General features: G+C 36.1%; 3 protein-coding genes across 4 annotated transcripts; all 3 read right to left on the bottom strand.

Annotated features, from left to right (window-relative positions):
• Positions 1-3238: 3238 nt before the first annotated feature.
• LOC149391205 (transcription factor MYB114-like) lies at positions 3239-11258 on the bottom strand. Its single transcript, XM_089618754.1, has 3 exons — positions 10637-11258; positions 9292-9421; positions 3239-3779 (listed from the first exon to the last, which is right to left on the bottom strand). Exons 1-3 carry the CDS (start codon positions 10758-10760, stop codon positions 3374-3376), a joined length of 660 nt encoding a protein of 219 aa, XP_089474880.1. The 5' UTR covers positions 10761-11258; the 3' UTR covers positions 3239-3373.
• A 2193-nt stretch (positions 11259-13451) lies between these two features.
• LOC149391206 (Proteinase inhibitor, propeptide) lies at positions 13452-14985 on the bottom strand. Its single transcript, XM_089618489.1, has 3 exons — positions 14679-14985; positions 14444-14541; positions 13452-13804 (listed from the first exon to the last, which is right to left on the bottom strand). The coding sequence occupies exons 1-3, from the start codon at positions 14894-14896 to the stop codon at positions 13731-13733; spliced, it is 390 nt and encodes a 129-aa protein (XP_089474615.1). The 5' UTR covers positions 14897-14985; the 3' UTR covers positions 13452-13730.
• A 363-nt stretch (positions 14986-15348) lies between these two features.
• Positions 15349-21240, bottom strand: LOC149391207 (erythroid differentiation factor-like protein). Of its 2 annotated transcripts, none has more exons than XM_089618753.1 (9): positions 20771-21240; positions 20608-20677; positions 20295-20524; positions 19426-19864; positions 19098-19349; positions 18808-18999; positions 18644-18718; positions 16244-18553; positions 15349-15817 (listed from the first exon to the last, which is right to left on the bottom strand). In XM_089618753.1, the coding sequence occupies exons 1-9, from the start codon at positions 20914-20916 to the stop codon at positions 15536-15538; spliced, it is 3996 nt and encodes a 1331-aa protein (XP_089474879.1). In that variant the 5' UTR covers positions 20917-21240; the 3' UTR covers positions 15349-15535. The 2 variants fall into 2 exon arrangements, with proteins under 2 accessions (XP_089474879.1, XP_089474878.1); XM_089618752.1 differs by having other exon boundaries at positions 15386-15817; positions 20295-20502; positions 20595-20677; positions 20771-21230.
• Positions 21241-21881: the final 641 nt, after the last annotated feature.

The following is a 21881-nucleotide window of genomic DNA, read 5'->3' on the forward strand; positions in this document are numbered from 1 at the left end:
AAAGGTAATTTTGTCTTTTTGGACATAGGATGAAATGAATGTCAATAAATTTTTTGACAATGTCATATGATGACATATTGATACTCGGCCATGATGAGTTCATTGGGCCTTGTGGATTAATTTCGTTTCAAAGAATTTTACTTGAAAAATTCTTAATGAGCTTTTCTTATGTTGTCATGAAGAACTGAAGAAAATCTAGAAATGTCCTCTAGAAGGCCTTCTTGGCCGTCCAACCCAAAGGAGAAAAAGGGAGATTATTTTGTGCATAAATGAATCAAGATACTTGTCAAAAGAAAAAGAGGAAACAAATTTCCTCTATGAGGAAGGTAGGATTTCGGCCAAGGCTAAGGGGGAAGCAATAAAAGAGGAAACAAATCCAAGGCTTCTAGAAGCCTTATTTGGCCCTGTGACTCATGTGGAGAAGGAGAGAATATTTGCTCATGAATATGTGATATTCTATAGAAGAGGAAACTACCTTATTGAAGGAGAAACCTCTCCTATAAGTAGAGCCCTCATTTTTCACATTTCATTCATCCCAAGTTTTAGAGATTGAGAGCTTCTCTCTCTAGCTTGGCCGCCCCTTCCCCCTATCTCTCTCTCTCTCTCTAAGTTTTCTTTCGTTTTTATTTTGGCACCTGGGTCCTCATTTGACCTAGCGTTTTTAGCTCTTCGACTTTGAGACTTGTTCTCGAGTCGTCGTGTTTAAAAGTGCCCACTCACTAATTCCTTTTCTCTCGAGTGATTTTAGTGATAGAAACTGTCGTGGTTGCTCGAGTTGCCGATGAAAGAAGAGAGACGTGCTGCGAGGGGAGACGAACGTCTTCAACCTTCTGAAGGCTCATCAACGATCAAGCTTCTCAAAGGTTAGTAAATTCTTTAATGCTCATAATAGTTTTTATTTACATGTACTTGCTCTTTGTCTAGGTTAGTAAAATCGTTTTACTCGTTTTAAAGAAAATTTTTAAATTCCACCGCTTGCTCGAAGCGTTAAACTTTTTCTTAACCCTAGATCAATTCCAACGCAAACATCACACCATAATCTTCCTCTCCGATCCACCGGATCTTCGTCGGAGACTCGCCATCGCCGGCGACAAAGAAAGAGCTTCGGACTCGATCGCCACCGCCTCGTGTCCGTTCCGGAGAAGCTCACACCGGTTCTCATCACCGGTGGTTCCGAGGTTGATTCAGACGTGGTTGTCGCTCGGGTCGCCAAATTTCGGGTTGAATCGCGTGTCAAACTCAAGGGCGACAGAGGCGAGGCCGGTGCACGCGACGGTGGAGGTGCGATTTCAGATTCTAGGGTTTTTTGTTCGATAGTTAATCGGATTAACTATAATAGTTAATTATGATTAACTGTCACAGTTAATCTGATAAACTGTGAAGAACTTCTTTCGAAAACGATTTCGAACATCGGCGAGTCTCGCGGTTGCGCCGGTCTGGCCGTTCGAAGGTCGTAAGTTCAATTATGCATATTAACTGTGATAGTTAATCGGAATAACTGTGAAGGTTAATTCGATTAACCGTGACGATCCTCCTCCGGAAACGATCTCGAATATCAGCGAGTCATGCGGCTGCACAGATCCGACCATTTGAAGGTAGGGTTAAGATTTCACTGTTTGAAACTTTGATGAAAACTCGGATTCCGGCGCCGGAGACGACGGAGATGAAAGTTAATAAGATTTATTGTTGTTCTTGTTACATGTAATAAGATTTACTGTTGTTTTTGTTACGAGTAATGAGATTTACTATTTTTCTTGTTACCGTTAATATTATTTACTCCGACAATTAATAATAACAACCCTTGAGGGTATTACTGGAATATTGGAATGTTAAAATAACAAATTGGTTACTTTCCTAAATATGTTCATAGTTGGGCTATGATTTTAAAATATGGGGACTGTTTAGGCTAGATACCTAGATCGCCCTAAAATATATAGTCACGAATTATTTTTTATACTCAATTTGAGTTTTGTTTTGTATTTTGTTTTTGTTTTTTTTCAAATCTATCCAGTTTGAGTTGTATGCATAATCTTATGCTCGAGAGTTTTGCATGAGTACCAAATTATTAAGAATCATACTTTAATTTTAAAGACTGATTATGAGAGCGAAAGAAATTAAAAAAAAAATCATGGAATATAAAATCGATATATAAATGAAATTGTGAATTGGGGGTAATGTTCTAATATAAATCAAAACTATATAATGTAAATTAAACTTATAATAAAAATTTATATAATATAAACTCAACTATATAATATATATATATATATATATATATATATATATATATCAAAACTTAACCAAAGTGTATAAACTTAAGTATATAAATATATATTAAAATGTCTTTTGTATAGAAAGTTTGTAGAAAGAAGTGTGGATTGTAGAGAGATTTGAGAATGTGATTTGTTGTGAAAATTGAATGAAAATCAAGTATATTTATAGTGTAAAATTAAAAAGGGATGAAAATGTCAAAATCTTGAAAATTTTCGAGCTGAAACCGTAAAAAAAACGATAAATATTTTTATTGATGCCCAAACGATAATAAATTGAATGACTGATACTGGATGTTAAAAACCCCACATGTAACGTTCACAAGCAAGCATTTCATCTTCCGACGCTTTCCATTTTCGCCAGGTGTCAGAAGTCCTTTTGCCATCGCCATGAATTTGCCAGCTGGGTCGGATATAGGAGGCATTGGGATTGATCCATCAATAAATTCCTTTTTGTCTTGACTTTGATTAGCATCGAACGACTCCAAGATGGATAATTGTCTCCATTGAGCGGCTAAGAGACAAGGAGTGCACCTTGATTGTCGGAATGATTAGCTGATCAATCTTCCTGAATTTCCACCTGAGATCGCGTCTTGTGCGATGACTTGAGTTTCTTTCTGCGACTCCATTGACAGACCGGAAAGATGAAAAAACAAAGGCGAATAGCTGAGCGCAAGGAATCGGAGAAGACGAAGAGAATATTTGATCTAGAGGCACTGAAGGAGCCAGCTAAGGTTCAGGGTGGGCTCCAGCCCCCCGTATTGAGCTTTTCTAGCTCCGTCCAGATTGTATGCTCTGATACTTGTTGCGAATATATGAAACAGGGAAAAGAAGCAGTGGAGAACATTAATATCTGACAGAAAGATGAGAGAATTCAAAATATCATTTCATGACTGGTTATTTGATATAGCCAACTACCAGTGATATTTACACACATGTAAAAAGCTAATAAAATAGTTGGACTATAAAGAGCTGTCCTCGTCATCTAAACATCAAAGTGGAAAATAAAATAAAAGACATAACCTCGGTTTGACTAACAACTAACGGTAACAAAGAGTAGTTAATAACAAACTTATACATTAAGCAACGATCTTTAACAAACTTTAACTTCGCCACGATCGAGTAATATTTTCTTCTTCTTCTTCTTCAACCAACAAATTTTGAACATCAAAATCGTCCAAGAAAATGTCCCACCAATTATCAATGGCCTCAATATCATTGAGTTGTGGTGTATTAATGCTTTGTGGTGGAACAACGTCCGCATTTGACGGTGAGACACTTGTAATAACATGATCACTTTTAAGCATCATACCGTAATCATAATTAGTGAATTTTTTATGGAACTTCCGTGGACGGGGCTTTATTAGTACATCGGATTGTGATGGAAGCGGGATTTTGATGTTTCTTTTAATCGTAGGACTGGCCTTCTTCTTACGCAAATTTGTATTCCAGTAATTTTTTATGTCGTTGGCTGTTCTCCCCGGAATTCTGCCGGCAATCAGCGACCATCTGCACTAATATATATTAATCAACCAGTGTTTATATCCCATAGTTTTCAATAAAATATCCCTATATATATACTTATATATATATATGTATATTATATAATATGTTTCCATAAGCAACTCTGAATATGTATATAGAATAGGAAACTAATAAGTCCTTCTAGTAATTCAGTGTTTTGATTACGGGTAATGAATGTAAGTTTTCAATTCTCCCATTAGTTACGTACATGGTTTCAAATCCCACATCTCTCCTTATCTATCTTCTACGAGTCATAATTCTCTCCGTCTCATCCTTCTCCACCGCTCTTCGAAAATAAAATAAAATAAAACCCTTGACAATATCCCTTAGTGCTTTTCCCTAGTTTTTGGAGTCTGGAAGAATAATTATCAACCAATTTACACTTCTACGAAGGTATTTTCGTTGTAACTCGTGTTCTTCAAATTTTCTTTGAGAAATTGCCTAATTTGTCACTAATTTCATAACATTTTACCATTTTCCACCAAAACGCTAATTTTTCCTAAAATGTCACCTCTATGTCAACAATGTTGACATCTATGTCAACAATGTTGACATCTAATAGTGAAGGACAAACATAGATGTCAACATTGTTGACATAGATGGTGGCATTTTGGGAAAAATTAGCATTTTGGTGGAAAGTGGGAAAATGTTATGAAATTGGTGGCAAATTAGACAATTTCTCATTTTCTTTTAGGTATGGGTATCTTTTATTTTGTTTTGAAAATAAAAATGGAGATCCAAATATTTTTGTCGTTTGGCCTAGTTTTGAAGCAGTGAAGAAAACGTTTATTTTTAAAACATATATAAATAGTTTTTAATCTCTTATTTTTTTATACACAAATGCTTTACATGTTTTTACATTCATTTAAAATTTAGTGATTTTTGGATAAACAAGTTTTATTTAAAAATGTTTTACGATCAGTGCGGGCATATGCTCTTGTTAAAACATCGTGGCTATCGATTTATTTTAAAATAGCTGCAAAACTTGTTTTCGAATGAAATTTTTATACAAAGTATTTTTATGTATCCTTGTTATAAAAAATATATTTATAATTTTAGATTAAAGAATTTATGTGTATGACTGTTTTTTTTGACACATGCGCAGATCTGTCCCAATTTTTATAAAACCAGTCTTTTGCTTTTTAAACCATTTAAATCGATTTTAATGATTTAAAACCGATTTTGGTCATACCACTTGAGAAGAAAACTTTCAAAATATTATTTTTCTAACTTCTCGAATTTTTATAGAAGTTTTCTCATAAAACATTTTTTTTCCGGATAGTCTAGGGCTAGGGGTATTTTTGGAAATTTCATGTTTGATTTTTATTCTGGAAATTTCAAGTACCCTCTGACTATTTCTAAAAGTATCAGAGGTAGTTATTGATGACCTTAATATTTCAATATTTCCGTTTAATTTCCGATTCGGCTAGAGCTTCCGATGCTTTCCACGGTCAAAGATCATACTTTCCAATTTTAAGGTGAGAATAATCTCACTACAACACAAATTTGTTTAAAACTAACTAGATAAGTGTTTAATCTTAATTGGTTGTTTTACAAGTTACATGATTTTATTACGTGTCTGACTATGTGATATTTTGATTTGTGATTGAATATGCCATGTGTGTTTTGTGATGAATACAATATGTACGTGTCATGTTATGTTGAGCTTATGTATGATTTAAGTTAACATGTTCTATGTTTTTAGTTATGTTATCATGTTCAATTATATCATATGTCATCTATGTATCTAACGCAATTAATCAAATGATAAGATAAGTAAAGAGAGTCGTACCGCCTCGAGCTATGGAGGTCTTAAGAGAAATTTATTGAGCTGACCTACGGGCATGAATTAGAGGATTTGTCATGTGATATGGTTATAAGATGGTGCGAACTATGAGAGGTCGCAGCCTCATAGTTCGTTTCCAAAGTGTACACTAAAATTGATACAACTACTCTAGGGGCACCCCGATCTAAAATATGTATAAATAAATTTGAAAATTATACGTCACTGTTTAGTTCTAAAATACTAATAATTGATTCAGGCACTGCATTAGTCATATTTTTGTAAGCACTGTTTTATTGAAAAATCTCATGAACTAGGCAACTTGAAACGTTGGATTTGCAATCTAGCCAACGTTATATGCGTGTTTAAAACTTAACAATGTTTAGTGACGTGTACTCATCAATTAAATAGTATTTTACATAATTGTCCTCGGTATTTACATATGTTGTTGTTACGTTATGTGTTGACTTATTTTTTTTTTACTGCAAGTTGTTAAGGAAAGATGTCGGACAACATGCTTCAGGTTTTGTAGAGACATCTTTCTCTTTATGCGCAGACTGTAGAATTCTGGCATGTTTCTTGATTTGCCATATCGTATCGCTGAAGACTTTACTTGATGATCTTCATGCGTTTATGGGTAAGGAAACCCTAGATTGACTTCCAGACTTGTATGACTGCTATAAAAGCCGAATGCTTCCCCTTTAGCGGTTCTTGACACTTTATCAAAATATTTAAGGTTCCTAGACGTGCATGATTGGCGGACTGAGAGACTATTTGTTTTGATAAGAGTGGTGTAAACTATTTGTTGTAATTGTCTGTGAGATTAGGTTTTGTGTCTATGTGATTGAACTCTTCACATGCGTTGATTTTGAAGCTGACCAAGCATTGGAGCGTGCTTGAAGAGTTGAATTGAGAGGGATCTCAAATTCAGGGGGTGTCCCTATTTTGTAATCACTTGTAGTATTAGTTTCTAGGGCATTGTGTTGTTCATATAAGTCCTTGTTTGTACTATTGACTACTTGGTAGTGAATTCATTTCCACTGGCTGAGAGCCTCCAGATATAGGTGACGTTGCACCGAACTGGGTAACCATATTATGTGTCTTTTACTTTACGCACTGCTTATTTCATTATACATTATCTGTGTTAGAGCAAATTGTCGAACACATTGACTCTACATTGTGTGCGACATCTTGCCTCTTTCTCTAAACAAAATTTCATATTTTAATATTGGTAAATATACGTTAATTTTGGTAAATGGCTATTTACCAAAATAAATGATTTCGTTGGTTAATTCCTAAGAATCAAGTTTGAATTGGCTAAATAGCTATGGCGCCATATATTATTCTTGATGAGTGTTAGCTAACTTCTATGAAAATATTCGTCTGTGTTGTAGGTAAACAACCTATAACAAAATGAGCAGTGTGGACCAGCGGTGTCGATAACTAAGGGGTTGACTGTGGTTCCCACTCGTATTTTTTAAAATAAAAGACTTCTGTTATGCACTCGATTTGAGATTTTTCTGGTCAAGACATCTTTAAGCTTTAATGTTTTTGCTCAACTAAAATTAAATTTTCATGGTTTTATTTCCGTTAAATATTTATAACTATCATGTTTTAGATTTGATTTCATATTTAAGTATTTGTCATGTTCGAGTAAATTACTTTTATAAAGCTTTAAACTCTATGCTATGTCTTAAAGTCTAATTTATTTTAAACAGTTATTTTATTTTAAGTAAAGAAATGACATTTTTTTAAAAGTAAAAAAATTAAGTTAAATTTGATCGGTATGGGAAACTAGGTCGTCAACTTTAACACTGAAATTGTTCTAATTTTGGTAACTTTCTGTGGATTTTTTTTTACAAAAAATCGGCTACGTAAGCCACCTAAACTATAGAAATTGTAAATTAGCCAGCATTTGATAAATACTTTGTAAATAGCCAACTTGCATACGTGGCAGCCTATTGACTACCCTTTTTTTTTACATGTTTGGCTGAATTAAATAAGTATTTTATTAATCTATTAATAAGTTAACTTGACTATTTACAAGAAATTAACGAAAGGTGGGCTACATTTCAATTCACTATAACCGTGTGGCTATACAACTTAATAACTTTTTTTTTTTAAATAATTAAGAAGGGTGGATAAAACTTATTTAAGTTTGCAAACGCGTTTTGTGTCGTCTAGATGTTAGATGTTAGAAGTTTGAGCCCTGCTTGCGCAAAAAAGCCAGATCACTCGATGGGATAATTGTCACACTTATAAAGAGCACGCATATATATAATGCATGGAGTTTGCAACATCTATGGGTACTTTAACATTTAAATTGGTTTGATTTTGTCTTGTAAAAAAGTGTGGGTCGAACTTATTTAAGTTTGCAATGTTTGTATTGTCTAGATGTTAATCCTGAGCCTCACTATTAAAGAGCATACATAGAGCGTTAAATTTGTAAGGATGAACATATGGGTAGTGGACCACTAAAACTTTTTGAAAGTGTGAGTCTAACTTGAGAAAAAAAAAAAAAAAAAAAGCTTGAAAGTGGAAGGTTATCAAACATCACACTATTTCCATATCTAACCAATGTAAGTATTTCTGTTTTTAGGCCTTGAATTTCATTAAAAACAAAGTAAAATAATTTTGAAAAAAGTTACTAAAATACTATAAAATCAATAAGATACAAAATACACCGTAAAATTTATAAACAGATTATGATAAATATTAAACGCATCCTTGTTTCATGAAGCAAATCCGTGACCCCCTTTTTTCCGTTCTTTTTTATACGTTCAAGGGTTTATTCAGTGACAGCTATAATTATCGAATTAATTTTTAGTCAATTAATTGACATTGTAGTGTTTTTTTTTTTTTTTTTTTATTATTTTTTTTTTTATATATACGTAGTACACTTCACATGTTAGTTCAATTGCATTATTATTTATGTAATTGTTTTAAAAAAAATTGTTCTTTTGTTAGTCTGTACTCTGTACATATGTGTTTATTCAATTTCGTTCTACAAATAGACATAGGTATAAAGTATTATATACATATTTCCCTTAAAAAAAGTATTATATTTACATATTTAGTCCATCTTTATTATTGAAAATTATATATTTTTTAATCAATAAAAATAACTATATCATTAATATCATTACTCTTATGTCATTATAGTTGCAAATTAAAATACAAAAATCTTAAAAAGTTATTTCAAACCTTTTAAATTTAAATTTTGGTGGTGTGACAATGGCCACTAGTTAATAGAATTACAAAATAATTAATGTTGTATAAAATCTGTAAAATGTCAAAATTGAATAAAACTCGAACTTGTAAAAAACAAATATCTCGGTATTTATACATATATAAGAAATGTATATTAGCTACACACACACACACACACATATATATATATATATATATATATATATATATAATAAGTAATAGAATGTCAAATCTTAGCTATTTTCTTTAAAAAAATTTAAATCTTGACTATTTTGCTTAAAAACTTAAATGTTGGCTAATAAATTTGTATATAGTACTACTTTGTCATAGTTTTATTTTTTACCTTATAACTATTAATTTAAGTAATTGGCCCCTCTTGAATTTCGTTCATGGCTCCGCCCCTGACCATGGCCAGGTTATTATAAGCGGGTCCTTTACATTTTTTTATGTGGTGAATCTGAGTTGTGATACAATAATAAATAAATAAATAAGCAAAAAACTTGCCTGTTCCCCAAAAGCTTATGAAGCCTAAGTATAAGATCGATTTCATCTTCCTTAAACTCTCCTCTTCTGATGTTCGGTCTGAGATAGTTCATCCATCTCAGTCTACAGCTTTTCCGACACCTGTTTAGGGCTACATGAAAAATTACAACTAAATCAAACAAATAGAACCAATGTTGAGTTTTTTTGCTTGATTTAATTTAAATTTACTTTTACCACACTCCTGGATGCCAAAAACCTTATTTCTTTAGCAAAATCTATAGCTTTTTTTTATTATTTTTTTATTTTATTTTTTAAGAGCAATATACGTAAAGTAAAGTGAGTTTATTTTCCTTCTTATAATTATAATTTGTAGACAAATAGTAATCCTTGCTGATAACAAAATCATAAAATTAAATAGTAATACAATAAAAATGGATTAAACAAAATAGCTCGTTGGCTAACCAGCTAAACTAAGTACAAAAGCGCATAAAATTATTAGAATTTTGTAACTGACTAAACCACCTAAAACTCAAGGTTTGAGATTTAGTTCACGTTTGGAGAGTTTTAGAAAAATAGCCAATTATATTAAGTGGCACTAGAAGTAATAGGTTAAAATTCCATATTTGTCCTTTAATAAATATAACGTTTTTTTTTCTAGATTCATCACTTTCTCTCTCTTGTTTTTTAATTCGTCACTTTCTCTCTCCTACTTTTTTTTCAAACATTTTTTTTACATCAAAACTTCAAAAATTCATATTTATCTCATACGAACTCGAAATTGAGTGATTCCAAATCCTACAGATTCGTGGCGCCGAGATCTTCAAACATAGACTCAATGTGTTTGATGAAAAAACATGTTTAATGCATCATGTTTACGTTTCCATTTATTTCCAGATGATTTTCGAAAAAATTTCAGTTATTTCATGTTTAAGGTAGTAACGTGGTTTTTCTACATATATGGAATTAAACATGATTTTTCATCAAACACAATAGATCTATTTTTGAAGATCTCGGCGTCACGAATCCGTAGGATTTGAAATCACTCAATTTCGAGTTCATATGAGGTGGATATAGTTTTTTGAAGTTTTTATGAAAGAAAAAATGTAAGAAAAAAAAAACAGAAGAGAGAAAGTGACGAATTTGTTAATAGATAAGATTAAATCAGACCATTTTTTTTTTTTGTTAGCTTTGGAACGCCCAAATTATTATTATTGATGAAAACATACTGTCCACTGTTTTTATCAACACTGCGACTTTTTGTTTTGGAACATCGTGAAAATTACTGCTATATATATATATATATATATATATATATTATATATGTATATATATTATATATGTATATATATTATATATGTATATATACCAGCTCTAGCAGGAACTAGATGCCATTTTCCTTCACCATATTTTTGAACGCATTGCTTCAACAGATTATCTTCCTCGTTGCTCCACGAACCTTTTCTCACACTTGATCTACACGGCTCGCTCATAATCTTCAACTAATTCTAATTTTATATCAGAATATATATCAAACGAAGATGATAAAGACTATATATATATATATATATACATGTATCTGCAGACGATATATATCTATATATGTATTATATATAACCTTCTATATTGTGATACAAGAGGCGTCCACATGAAATGGTGAAGTGTGCATATAATATAAGTGACGTGCAAACCAGCCATCCTTGTAAATTTGCATGTCAGTTGTGTGGCTGCCTAACTACATACGTACAGCTTTCAGACTGATTATTATTAATTTATTTATATATTTTGATAAATTGATAAATGAATGAGCGAGAGAGTGTGAGATATAAAAATCTAAATCTAATACACCTTCTCAAATCTCAAATAATAACTAGTACTCCGTCCGTACTCGGCAGTCATAAGTGATTGGGCCAAGCTGACGTATTGATTTTAGAGTGACGGCATTCTTTTGTTTTCTAGTGTATACAGTTCGCAGTAAATTATAAAAATTGTATGTATTTTTTTTTTTTTTTTGTCTCTTTTGTTTATGGGACTCGTATAGAATTGTTGGAATTTTTTTTACTAGCACTACAAGCCTTTATAAAGAGCTTGAAATGAGAGTTTTTTTTTTTTTTTTCGGAATTCAACCTTTATAGTTACGAGCCTTTCCATATCCAGAAGATTCAAGAATATGGTAACTAAATATATTGTGAAATTCAAGACATATGTGTCTGTTGCAGTGTAATTGACCAACAAAATTGAGTGTGTGGAGTGGAGTGAATAAAGGCTTTGGCGAGTTGTACATGACTTATGAAATTATATTATTTAAGTCTATAATTGTTATGGTACACGAAAACCTGAACCCAGCCACAAATGCTACACGACGCTATCGCTTTCTTCTCCTTTTCGTTTTGGGCATTTATGTCAATAAAGACTGTTGATCAATCGTTTTCAAGCTGTCGAGTTCTTAAGCTTTCTGATAGAACCACATGACTCGTGATTACAGCTTGGTGCGGTTATACAAGATTAAAATTCCATATATACGTTTGAAGATTCCTCGATACTCTTCTCCGATTTGGGCCTACGTACTGAAAAGTGTGGGACGATCCGCACATTCTTGTGATACTAGGTAACGTGTAATTGATTCGTAGTCATATAATGAATTAACCAAAATCTGAAATAAATTATTAGAAAAGTGTTGACTTCAGTAACAAAAAATTGTTAAAAGACAGGGCAACATGACCTGAATCATTTACTGTGTTTGTACTAAAACCGACGTCAAATCCATAAGAAAACCATCATTAGTATTAGTATCAGTGGCAAATAAAATCCTCCGGTCAGTTAGTTTGGTTTCAAATGCTGTTTTTATTGCCGTTTCGAGCCTCTTAATTTAAGGAAAATCGACACGCCGATGGAAAATCGAACGAAAAAAATGTGCAAAAGGACAACTAATACGCCGTTTTCAAATGCCGTTTTCGATGGAAAACCGACAAGCCGACAGAAGACTGAATGGAAAAAATGTGGCATAATATATTAAAATATATATATATATATATATATATATATATATATCTTCAGTTTTAAATTTGTAAAATATATGATACTTAATATATATATGTATGATATTTATTTTAAAAGGTTATGGCAACGTATATATTAAAGGTTTAATTATATATATATATATATATATATATATATATATATGTCTAATATATTTATTTTTTGACAAAATGTATATATTCTTTTACTCTCTCTCTATATATATGTATATATACTTAAAACCTTGCTTTCTCCATACAATTATTAAAATACTTGTCCTTTATATATATATATATATATTTATAGCTATGTATATAATATATATAAAGAAAAAAAAAATATATATATATATATATACCTGACACGTCATCAATGCTCACTAGCTAATACTGCTGTTAGGTAAAGAAAAACGTACACACGCTCTCATTTTAAAACGTCCAATTGAATGTGGTGGACCCATATTCTTCTTCCTTCTCACCCTCTAACCACACCAACACCATTGTTGGTATATAAATCCAGGAAAAAAAAAACTTCAGATTTGAAAATAAAAACGACATATCTACTTTCATTTCTCCCGATTTTCTTCAAAACCCCACGAAGATAAATGCTTTTTGTTCATTAAAAAACTACCGAAAATGTGCGGTCATTTTTTGATCGAACGGCATGTCGTTTCGCCGAATATCGAACGACATTTAACGGCGAAACGACAATATACGTCTTCGCCGGCCGTTTTTGCTCCGACTACGGCACCATCGCCGATTTTCCCCGGCATTTAAAACACTGGTTCAAGAGAGGAGAGCCAATTACTTACTAACTCCGAGTTCCTCTTTTATTCTAGAAGAGACTATATATAATAAGTTTTTAACCTGTTTTGGATTTAACATTTATGGACACGTGACGTGCTTGGATTGGACGCGTGCTTAATCTTAGATGGGCCCAAAAATCACTCTCCAAAATTGTAAAGGGCTCGAGGAAAGTTAAGATGAGGTCTCATGTGTTCAAGAGCTTTAGAAGATTCTTGAATCGTGTAGTGGGTTACTTACTCGACTTCGCGCCATAAGTGAGTTCGTTGCTGTGGTTTCCTAAGAAAAGAGAAAACGTGAAGTGTGTGGTGGGATATTGATAAGAGCAATGAGATGAAACAGGCTCAAGAAAGTACTCGAATAGACACAACAAAGGTATGCTCTGTGACTAACACTCGTCGACATTACAAAAGCCTCGAGTAATTTACAAACATAGGTAATGATAATTGCAAACGTAATTTATTTCTAAAGCCATATTTATTAGCATACCCTATCAACGAGTAACGCCATGGCTAACACCAGTATTATAGATTTAGGAGACACGTTTGAGCCATAGTTTCTCACGTGTTCTTAGCGCGCATATATATATATATATATATATATATATATATATATATATATATATATATATATATATCTTAATTAACACCTCGTTTCTCTCCCCGCATGCAACTCCAGCTTCCGACTGGGAACAACCTGAATCACGCCTGGTTGGTCTGCCAAATTGGAAAGTTAAAAGAAATGATTAGAGAACCACTTTCGATAACAACAAATTACAGACCCGCATAGTTTCACAAAGTTACTACATGGAATGAAACAGCATGAGATAATTGGCAACTATCGGCCTAACTCATCATTCCCTATCGGCCTAACTTGACTTGTTGAAAAATCTACAGATTTGCACTACCTTGCGTTTGCAAAGGAAAAACTTGAGATTAAGCATAGCAGATTGGTTAAACAAAACTATTTTTTGGCAAATAAATTGCATAACCAGGCAAGAAAATGAAGATAAATTTACCAAAACAAACCTAACTTAAACTAAACTAAAGCTGAACCATCTGATTCTTCCTCAAAACAGGATGCACTACTCTTTGATTAAGCAATTTTGAAGAAATCACTACCCCTAAACATACATATAAACACCAAACGATCTGATTCTTCCTTAAAACAGAAAGCACTATTACTTAAGAATCCATTCGTAAACATACATACATAAGTTTCATTTGATGTTCCAATTTTAAGTTCTCCTATTAGGCCAACAGAAATGAATCTACAAACAAAAAATCACAAGAAATTAACTTGGGATAAAGAAAGAAAGGACATTATAGAGAACAAAGCAGATAAAGCTGACTCACTGGTTATCTCCAAAACCTGCTCCGGAGTGAGCTTAGCGGAGAATCCAGACGCAGCAGTCTTGTAACTGTAAAGCAGAGCCTCCTTCGCCGCTTCCTCGCTGTAGAAGAGAAAATAAAATCGCAATCGGAAACTTAAAATCTCACAGAAACAAACAGAAATGAAAAAAACCGCAATCGGAAACTTGAAAAATCACATTATCTCGAGGAACAAACAGAGCGAGGTACAAAAACGAACCTTCCGAGAACAGAAGAGAGGGTTCGGATATGATACGCCTCAGGCTCCTCGTTTTCCGGAGGCTGTTCGGTGTAGACGATGTGTACGGCCGATTCGGAAGACTGCGCCGCCGTGTCAGCCATCGCGATCTGTGAAAGAAGATGAAGAAGCGAAATCGAGAGAACGATCACAAGATAAGAAGCAGAAGAGAAGAGATGGTATGATTTCGGAAATGTCATTCTGAGGTATTTATCGAGAGAAGGATTGGGGATTCTCTCTTCTGATTGTGATTTTTTGCCTTATTGATTAAGCTATTGTCGATAAGTACACAAATATTAATTTAATATTAGTAAAAGAGGTTCTTTAGTTTTCTTTTCCCTCGGCTTCGACGCGTGTCCGTTATAATGCTTTGCTGTAATCGAAGAAAAATGGTTCATAGAGACTAAAGTCAGCTAGCAAAATAAAAATGCAAATAAGTATCAAGAAACACAAAATAAAACGAATTAAAGATCTAGCTCGTTACTGTAGTCCTCCCTTAAATCGCGAGTTGAAACATCGTCACATTTTGAGCACACCAGATTATTTAAAATGAAATTCTATAAATGTTTATTTTTTTAGTCAAATGGTCAATTTATCATCCTTTTGCTTGTCTTTGTTATTAATATCTGCCGACATAGAAAAAGCATACGAATCTCCCTACTTTCAAGATCCATTATTGGCAGTGAAAGTACCTATGACAAAGTAACCCGTTCTTCATTTTTTTTAACCTTGAAAGAAAGAGAACTACTCTTCTTCCATTTAATCAAAGGACGCAAATTCATATATATTATACATCCAAAATATTCACAAGAACCTCAACATAAAAACCAATCAAAGTACTAGGAGGCCCATAGGGTATAAATGGCATTCAATTGAGCGAAATCAGAGGACTTGAGAGACTTCAGGTAAAGCTCGCGTAGCTTGCCGACATCAGCTGATGCGTTGGCGAGAGCCGGCGACTGAGAAGCTGACATGGCAGCTGCCAACATTTTCTTCAAAACCATGCGAATATGATCCCAAAATCTGGAGTGTAGCTCTGGACACTCAACCTTCAACGACTCGAAAGAAATTTCCAGCACATTCCGTCCTTCAAGCATCTCAGACAAACCTGATTCCAGCAACTGCCACAAAAAAAAAAAAAAAAAAAAAAAACATTTAAGAACTCAGATTTCCTCTTGGCTAATGAAAATGGAGAGAAAAAGTTTCTAGTGAAAATCAAATTTCCTTATTGTGTTTCCGTAGTCACAAAAAATTTCCGGGTAAAAAGTACTCCCAAGGTATCTACCTATTTCCAGTTTCCTAAATGTTGTGGGGTTGGGCGGGGGACCTAAGGACTAAATCCTAGTTATATACATAATATATATATATATATATATGTATATGTATACGGCAATATATATCTGGTACAGTCGTCAAGGGTAGAGCAAAGACAAAACTATCAATTTTCATTTTCTTCATCCATTGAATTTCCTAGGTTCCAAACAAAGCCTTAATTAACAGCAACACTGCAAAACAAGAAATAGAATACAGAACACAGAGACGCATACAGTGGTGGAGTGTAGAGCGTGGGAGACGTTGACCAAGAGAGACGATCTCTCGATGAGGATTGTGAGGTACATAACGGGGTGCGTTTCGGGGCCATAAAACTCCGCGGCCTTCTTCCAGTTCCTCTCGGCCAATGATACGTACCGCTTGACCCGCTGAACACCATTGCTCTCCACGAACTTCAAACAGCAATCTCTCTGGTGGCAACCCAGCTGGAAATAAGCATACGCCACTTCTTGCCTCCGTAAATCCCCCAGCGATTCGTATGTCGCCAAAGCCTCCCTTATCGCATCATTCGCCGAAATCTCGTGCTTTTGAGTTTCTCTTCTCGCCTTTGTCTGAATCTCCGCCGTGGTATCTTCTGAGGCCAAAAGCATGCCAAGCCTCAGATACGTGTGAGCGAACTGGGTATAGACCTCGCTTCGCAAGCTGCTCGGAACCGAGCCGGCCTCTTCCGTCAAGGCGTTCAGCTCCGACTTTGCCGCGGCGTAGTATCTGACCGATTCGCTGTATTCGAGCTTTGCTGTCTCTAGAGCCTGACTGTACGAGTTGTGAAAGATTCCGTGGTGTTTGAGGTCGTTGAGTTTCGAAACCATGGTTTCGGCCAATCCTCTCCTCCCGTGACCCAAGTTACAGTTGATGAGTATTATGTTTGTGTGGTCGGAGACTTCTCTGAATGCTTTTATGGCGTCTGCAAAAGCGGCTTCGGCTTTTTGTAGCTCTTTGCCTCCGAGTCTGTATCTTCCAAGCTCATTGCAGACCCAGCCGATCTTTTTGACTGCAGAGAGTAGTTCTTTTGAGCCAGCTGATAATCCACCTAGTGCATTTTTTGCTTCTCTGTAACAGCTTAAGGAGACTGACAGAAGATATTCAACATCCCCGATTATAGGAGCCCGAAGGTACTTGAATATGCCACCATCTTTATCCTTTGGTGTTTCTCTCTTAGCAATATCAGATATTGATGGTCCAGACTCATGCTTTTCCAAATTACCCTCCGCTTTCTTGCAATCGGGCTCGCTAACGAATGCATTGCCATCTTCACGATTGTCCAACAGTGTGTAGGTCTTACTCTTGGAAGGTCTTTTGTTTTGTTTTCTTGCGAAAGCTGAGGAACGCGTATCTCCACTTCTACTACTTGCACTGCTTCCACTGTTTGCTCTGTCGCTCTGGCAGCTACAATTTACCAGAGAACATGAGCTGCAATTTTGCATATACTGTCCTAGTCTCTTCTTGAGCCTCGTAACTTCCTCCACAACCTCGGACGGTACTTTCACCTCTTTAGCAGAAGCCTTGCTCTCATCATTTCCCCTGACCATGTATTTCTCCACAAATATATCCCCAGCTAGAGTCCAGGCCTTTGCCCAGAACAAGTACACTGAAGAGAATTCCCCAGAAGGAAGGCGGTTCTTGGACCCAGGGATCACGGGATTCATGTCGCCATCATATGATCTCGTCTTTTCATTTTTATACATGAAATTTTCTCGTGATGGGCAACCTATCATCGACGATATGAATCTCGAGTCCTTAAGGTGTTGGGGCATCGATCCATAAACAGAGCAAGCTAACTCAACAACCTTCAACGCTTGGTTCAACTGGCCGTCTTCCTTGTAGGCGTGCCCGAGAGCCAAATAAGATTCACCGAGCAAGAGAACGAGCTTCCACAACTTATGATCCAACTTAGACGTCGGAAGCCATTCCCTGATGTCACAAACTTCGATACAGTCCGGGTCTCCACAAGCACAAACGGAGAGATTCTCGGACAGAAGTGGCGTATCGGGAGGTTCGCTCTCACTGTCTTCGTCCTCCACCTCTGAATCGGCTCGCTGACGCTGGTGCATCCATCTAAGAGATTTAATCGCCTGTGAGACATGATGTATCGCAGCTAACTTGGACGAGATTGGAGCGGCAACAGTTTGGGCAACATGCGATGACAAGTCACTAACTGTACAGCTTTCATCCGCACAAGGTTTTGATTCTGCTCCTACGATATCATCAGACACAGCAATATCCGATTCTATAGCTTCTTCTGGGGAAGATGCATTTGCCTCCAAAGTGTTCTTCACTGAAAAATGGTTCACTATATTTTCTGTAGTTGCTTCAATTTCATACGGTGAAGACTTCTCTACAGCCACAGAGGAAAGATGGTCATTGTCCACTTCAGAAGTGTTGCTCAAAAAGTACGACGACTGTTCCTCGTCATCTGGGAATGTAACTTCGCATTCTACAGGGAAAGGCGCCGATGCCAATTCAAGATTTTTGTCATAATTTAAGATAAGCCTGGCAAATTGCTCATGTGCAAACGCTCGTACAACCTGTTCAGCAAATAACAGTCAACTTTGGTTAAATTACATATTTATATATGCAAAAAGTTAAAAGCGGCAAATTAATAAAACTTTAGTTACCAAATGATCTGGTTCTTCTAAAAGCTCCAAACATTGTTTAATAAATTTAGCAGACTTGGCGCTCTTATCTGGATTCTGCAAAAACCCATGGAAGTTAATAATAAAAATAATAATAAATAATAATAGAAATTTAAGTTGAGTGCAAGGAGACACTTCTTCCACACCATTGAAAGCGAAAGCCTATGGGCAATTCGGTATAACAGAGTTCCCAAAGAGTGTACGGGGTCAATTCTCCCATCATGGACTATGGAGGGTATGGAGCTAGAGCAATCATCGTAATCACTCGAAGCATGATTCTTAGAAATTGCAGAGAGATCAAAGAGCTGAATCACGTCTTCACCAGCAGTTTTATACAGCTGCGATTTCACAAATACGGCCACGATAAATCAGGCAAACAAACTAAAATATAAGAACATATCAGAAGTCGTGTAATGATACTATACTACTATCGCACCCAATACGCTCCAGGTTCTTGTTTGCAATTTTCTTGGATGAACCTCAGAACCGAAAGTCCGTTCTGCTGTACAACATACGGATGAAAAGCCGGAGTGCCATCCTCAGCGATGCCTTTCAGCAGAAAGATATCATCTGTTTTAAGTAGCTCGTAGCCCTGAACGACACCGTTTTGATGATAACAGATTGCCAACTCGGGTACGCTTGCCATAACATTGTCAAGCCAGGCTTCAAGCCATGTTAATGGAGTGATCTGTGAAAATTAAAACACAATAAGTACAGTATGAAAAATTGGTATTTAAAAAGCATTTCTCATAATCTGAAAAAACCTCTCTAGTGACATCCCACAAGTGCAAGCTAACGGCAAGATATTTATCGTTGCTGAACAACATCAAGTCACTCCCCAACAGCATCCGGAAATTGTGGAACTGCCAAAACAAAACCCTCAAAAACCCATCGTCTTTGTGTTTCTCCGACTCTTTCATTGTGGACCTCGGCTTCTCTCCGACCTGAGAAACCTTCTTCACGGGCTGGCGACCCTTATCCCTCTCGTTCTTCTTGTTTCCCCAGACCTGCGGTGCCTTATTAACCCCGGGAAGAACAGAAGAGCTCGGATTCTCAGGTGGCGGAGCATGATGGGTCGGTGGACAATCGCAAGCCTCGACCCTGACGGAATGCATGGCAAAGTTCAGAAACAAAGATTGGTCGGCCGATTTGGCCTGACCATTGTGTCTCCTCCTGAACTTTTCTCCCTCTTCAACATCAGGCCTACACAACACTCAGTACACAGCAACAATTGAGTCATTTCTGGCTACAACAATGATGATGATAAAAATAGCAACGAGGCTATGTTTGGAACACCAGCTTCACAATGGAAAATGAAACTCTTGAAGAAAACGCAAATTTGAAGGAAAATGAGAGGAGAACTCAAAATTATCTATGATGTTTGGAAGTCAAGGAAACTTTGAGTGAAAGAGAACGGAATCATCGGTATCAAAATTCCCTACATGTGCGAGTTTTCTTGGATTTTAATTTTCCACATTTTCCAAGGAAATTAAAAATATCAACAGTAATCATACATCTACTCTCAAATTTTCCATAGAACTTTCATAATCCAAACAACACAAGGAAAGACAATGGATTCTCATAAAGAATTTTCCAGGTTCCAAAGATACAGTGAAGGATGAGAGATACAGACCCTGGATTGAGAACAAGTGTCTGTCCGATCCGCTGAACAGCGATGGATAACCGAGCCTTGGAGTACGGAATCCTGAAGATTTGCTTGAGGATGTCGGCCGGGGCAATCACGTCCATCTCGTCTCCGTACTCGGCCACGCCGGAGACCGCAAGAGCCTCGCTTTTCCTGGCGAGATTGGACGCCACGGAGCCAGAATCCGACGGTATACCTGACAACGACATAATTAGGGGCTTAAGAATATGCTTAGTCGTCAACGGAATGGAGAGAGAGAGAGAGAGAGAGAGAGAGAGAGAGAGAGACCTCGGTGGGCGGCGAGAGGAAGAGGAGGGGTGTTGAGGTCGGTCTCGGTGGGAAGCATCCTGTATCTGGGAGCGCCGGTGACGCTGCAACAAAGAGCGGTGAAAAGAGATGAGAATGAGAGAGAGAGAGAGAGAGGTGAACTGAGATTGAGATTGAGAGAGAGAGAGAGAGAGTACGAGGTTTGGCGGGAAGGGATGAGAGCGGAAGAGAAGGAGTGGAAAGCCTTGTCAGTGGGGACGGGAATTGAGCCGCAGAGGAAGCCCACGGGTTTTGGCCTTGCGATCTCCAATTTCCCAACGCATTGGATTTCCCGGCCTTCCATGGATTCCGAGTCCACCAACACTCGAGCGATCGTCTGTCTTTTTCTGTCTCTGTCTCAGTTGTTTCCACTTTTTTTTTCCTTTCCTCTCCTAGAATTTCTAGGACTCGCTCTCACGCCGAGATTTACTCCAAAGACTATCCTTTGCTCAGCTCTTTTTCTTTTTTTTTTTTGGTGATGTTGTTGCACTTAGAATAGTGGCGCTGAAATTAGATCTCTCGTAAGCCTACGACCGGGTTGAACGGAGGTTCCTTGAAACCATGAACATGATGTTAGAATTGGTTATGCGGAAAGATGGATTGCCAAAGTCATGAAATGTTACTTCGGTCAATGTAGTCCTTTTCAAAAAATAAAAAAATAAAAAAATTAATAAATAAAAATCAATGTAGTCTTTACAGGACCGTCTCAAAGAGTGTTAACACAAGGAGACTCCTTTTCCCATTTTCTCTTCCTTTATGTGGCCGAGGGCTTTTCGGAAATTCTTTGAAAACGGGAAGAGGCAGGTCGATTGCGGGGGATTAGCTTCGATAATGAGGGACCTCAAGTTTCTCACATTCTCTTCGCCGATGATAGCTTTGTGTTCTTTAAAGCTAACATCGACGAAGGGTAAGGTGTGAGAACAACTTTAGATGAGTATGCAAGAGCCTCGGATCAAGTAGTGAACTATGAGAAGTCGAAAATATGTTTAGGGCAGGATGTGGAAGAAGAGACATGTAATGAAATTGCGGGGTTACTAGGAGTTGTTCATACTAAGTGCCATGAGAACTATCTTGGTCTTCCATCGGTCATGGGCCGTAAAAAAAAGAGACTTTCGAGTTTGTGCACCGAAAAATATAGAACAAGGTGAAAGGATGGAAAGGAAAAGTCTTTTCTATGGTGGGTAAAAGAGGTCCTCATTAAATCGGTTCTTCAGTCTATATCTAGCTACGTTATGTGTGTCTTAAAGTTACCGGTTGATCTTATTAAAG

The sequence above is a fragment of the Urtica dioica genome, chromosome 7 (assembly GCF_054948205.1).
Source record: "Urtica dioica subsp. dioica isolate 48M chromosome 7, U.dioica_male_clone48M_v1_H2, whole genome shotgun sequence".
Taxonomy (NCBI): domain Eukaryota; kingdom Viridiplantae; phylum Streptophyta; class Magnoliopsida; order Rosales; family Urticaceae; genus Urtica; species Urtica dioica.

What these genes read in the sequence shown, in the direction of transcription:
- LOC149391206 (XM_089618489.1), bottom strand. Translation starts at nt 14,896, where the DNA reads ATGACATTTCCGAAATCATACCATCTCTTCTCTTCTGCTTCTTATCTT. An exon ending in CTCTCTTCTGTTCTCGGAAG is followed by an intron (nt 14,542 to 14,678) that starts GTTCGTTTTTGT and finishes TCTCTTCTACAG; the next exon opens with CGAGGAAGCGGCGAAGGAGG. An exon ending in GCAGGTTTTGGAGATAACCA is followed by an intron (nt 13,805 to 14,443) that starts GTGAGTCAGCTT and finishes CCAATTTGGCAG; the next exon opens with ACCAACCAGGCGTGATTCAG.
- LOC149391205 (XM_089618754.1), bottom strand. Translation starts at nt 10,760, where the DNA reads ATGAGCGAGCCGTGTAGATCAAGTGTGAGAAAAGGTTCGTGGAGCAAC. An exon ending in TCTAGTTCCTGCTAGAGCTG is followed by an intron (nt 9,422 to 10,636) that starts GTATATATACAT and finishes TTTTTCATGTAG; the next exon opens with CCCTAAACAGGTGTCGGAAA. An exon ending in CATAAGCTTTTGGGGAACAG is followed by an intron (nt 3,780 to 9,291) that starts GCAAGTTTTTTG and finishes ATATTAGTGCAG; the next exon opens with ATGGTCGCTGATTGCCGGCA.
- LOC149391207 (XM_089618753.1), bottom strand. Translation starts at nt 20,916, where the DNA reads ATGGAAGGCCGGGAAATCCAATGCGTTGGGAAATTGGAGATCGCAAGG. An exon ending in ATCCCTTCCCGCCAAACCTC is followed by an intron (nt 20,678 to 20,770) that starts GTACTCTCTCTC and finishes TCTTTGTTGCAG; the next exon opens with CGTCACCGGCGCTCCCAGAT. An exon ending in AAGAACCTGGAGCGTATTGG is followed by an intron (nt 19,000 to 19,097) that starts GTGCGATAGTAG and finishes GTGAAATCGCAG; the next exon opens with CTGTATAAAACTGCTGGTGA.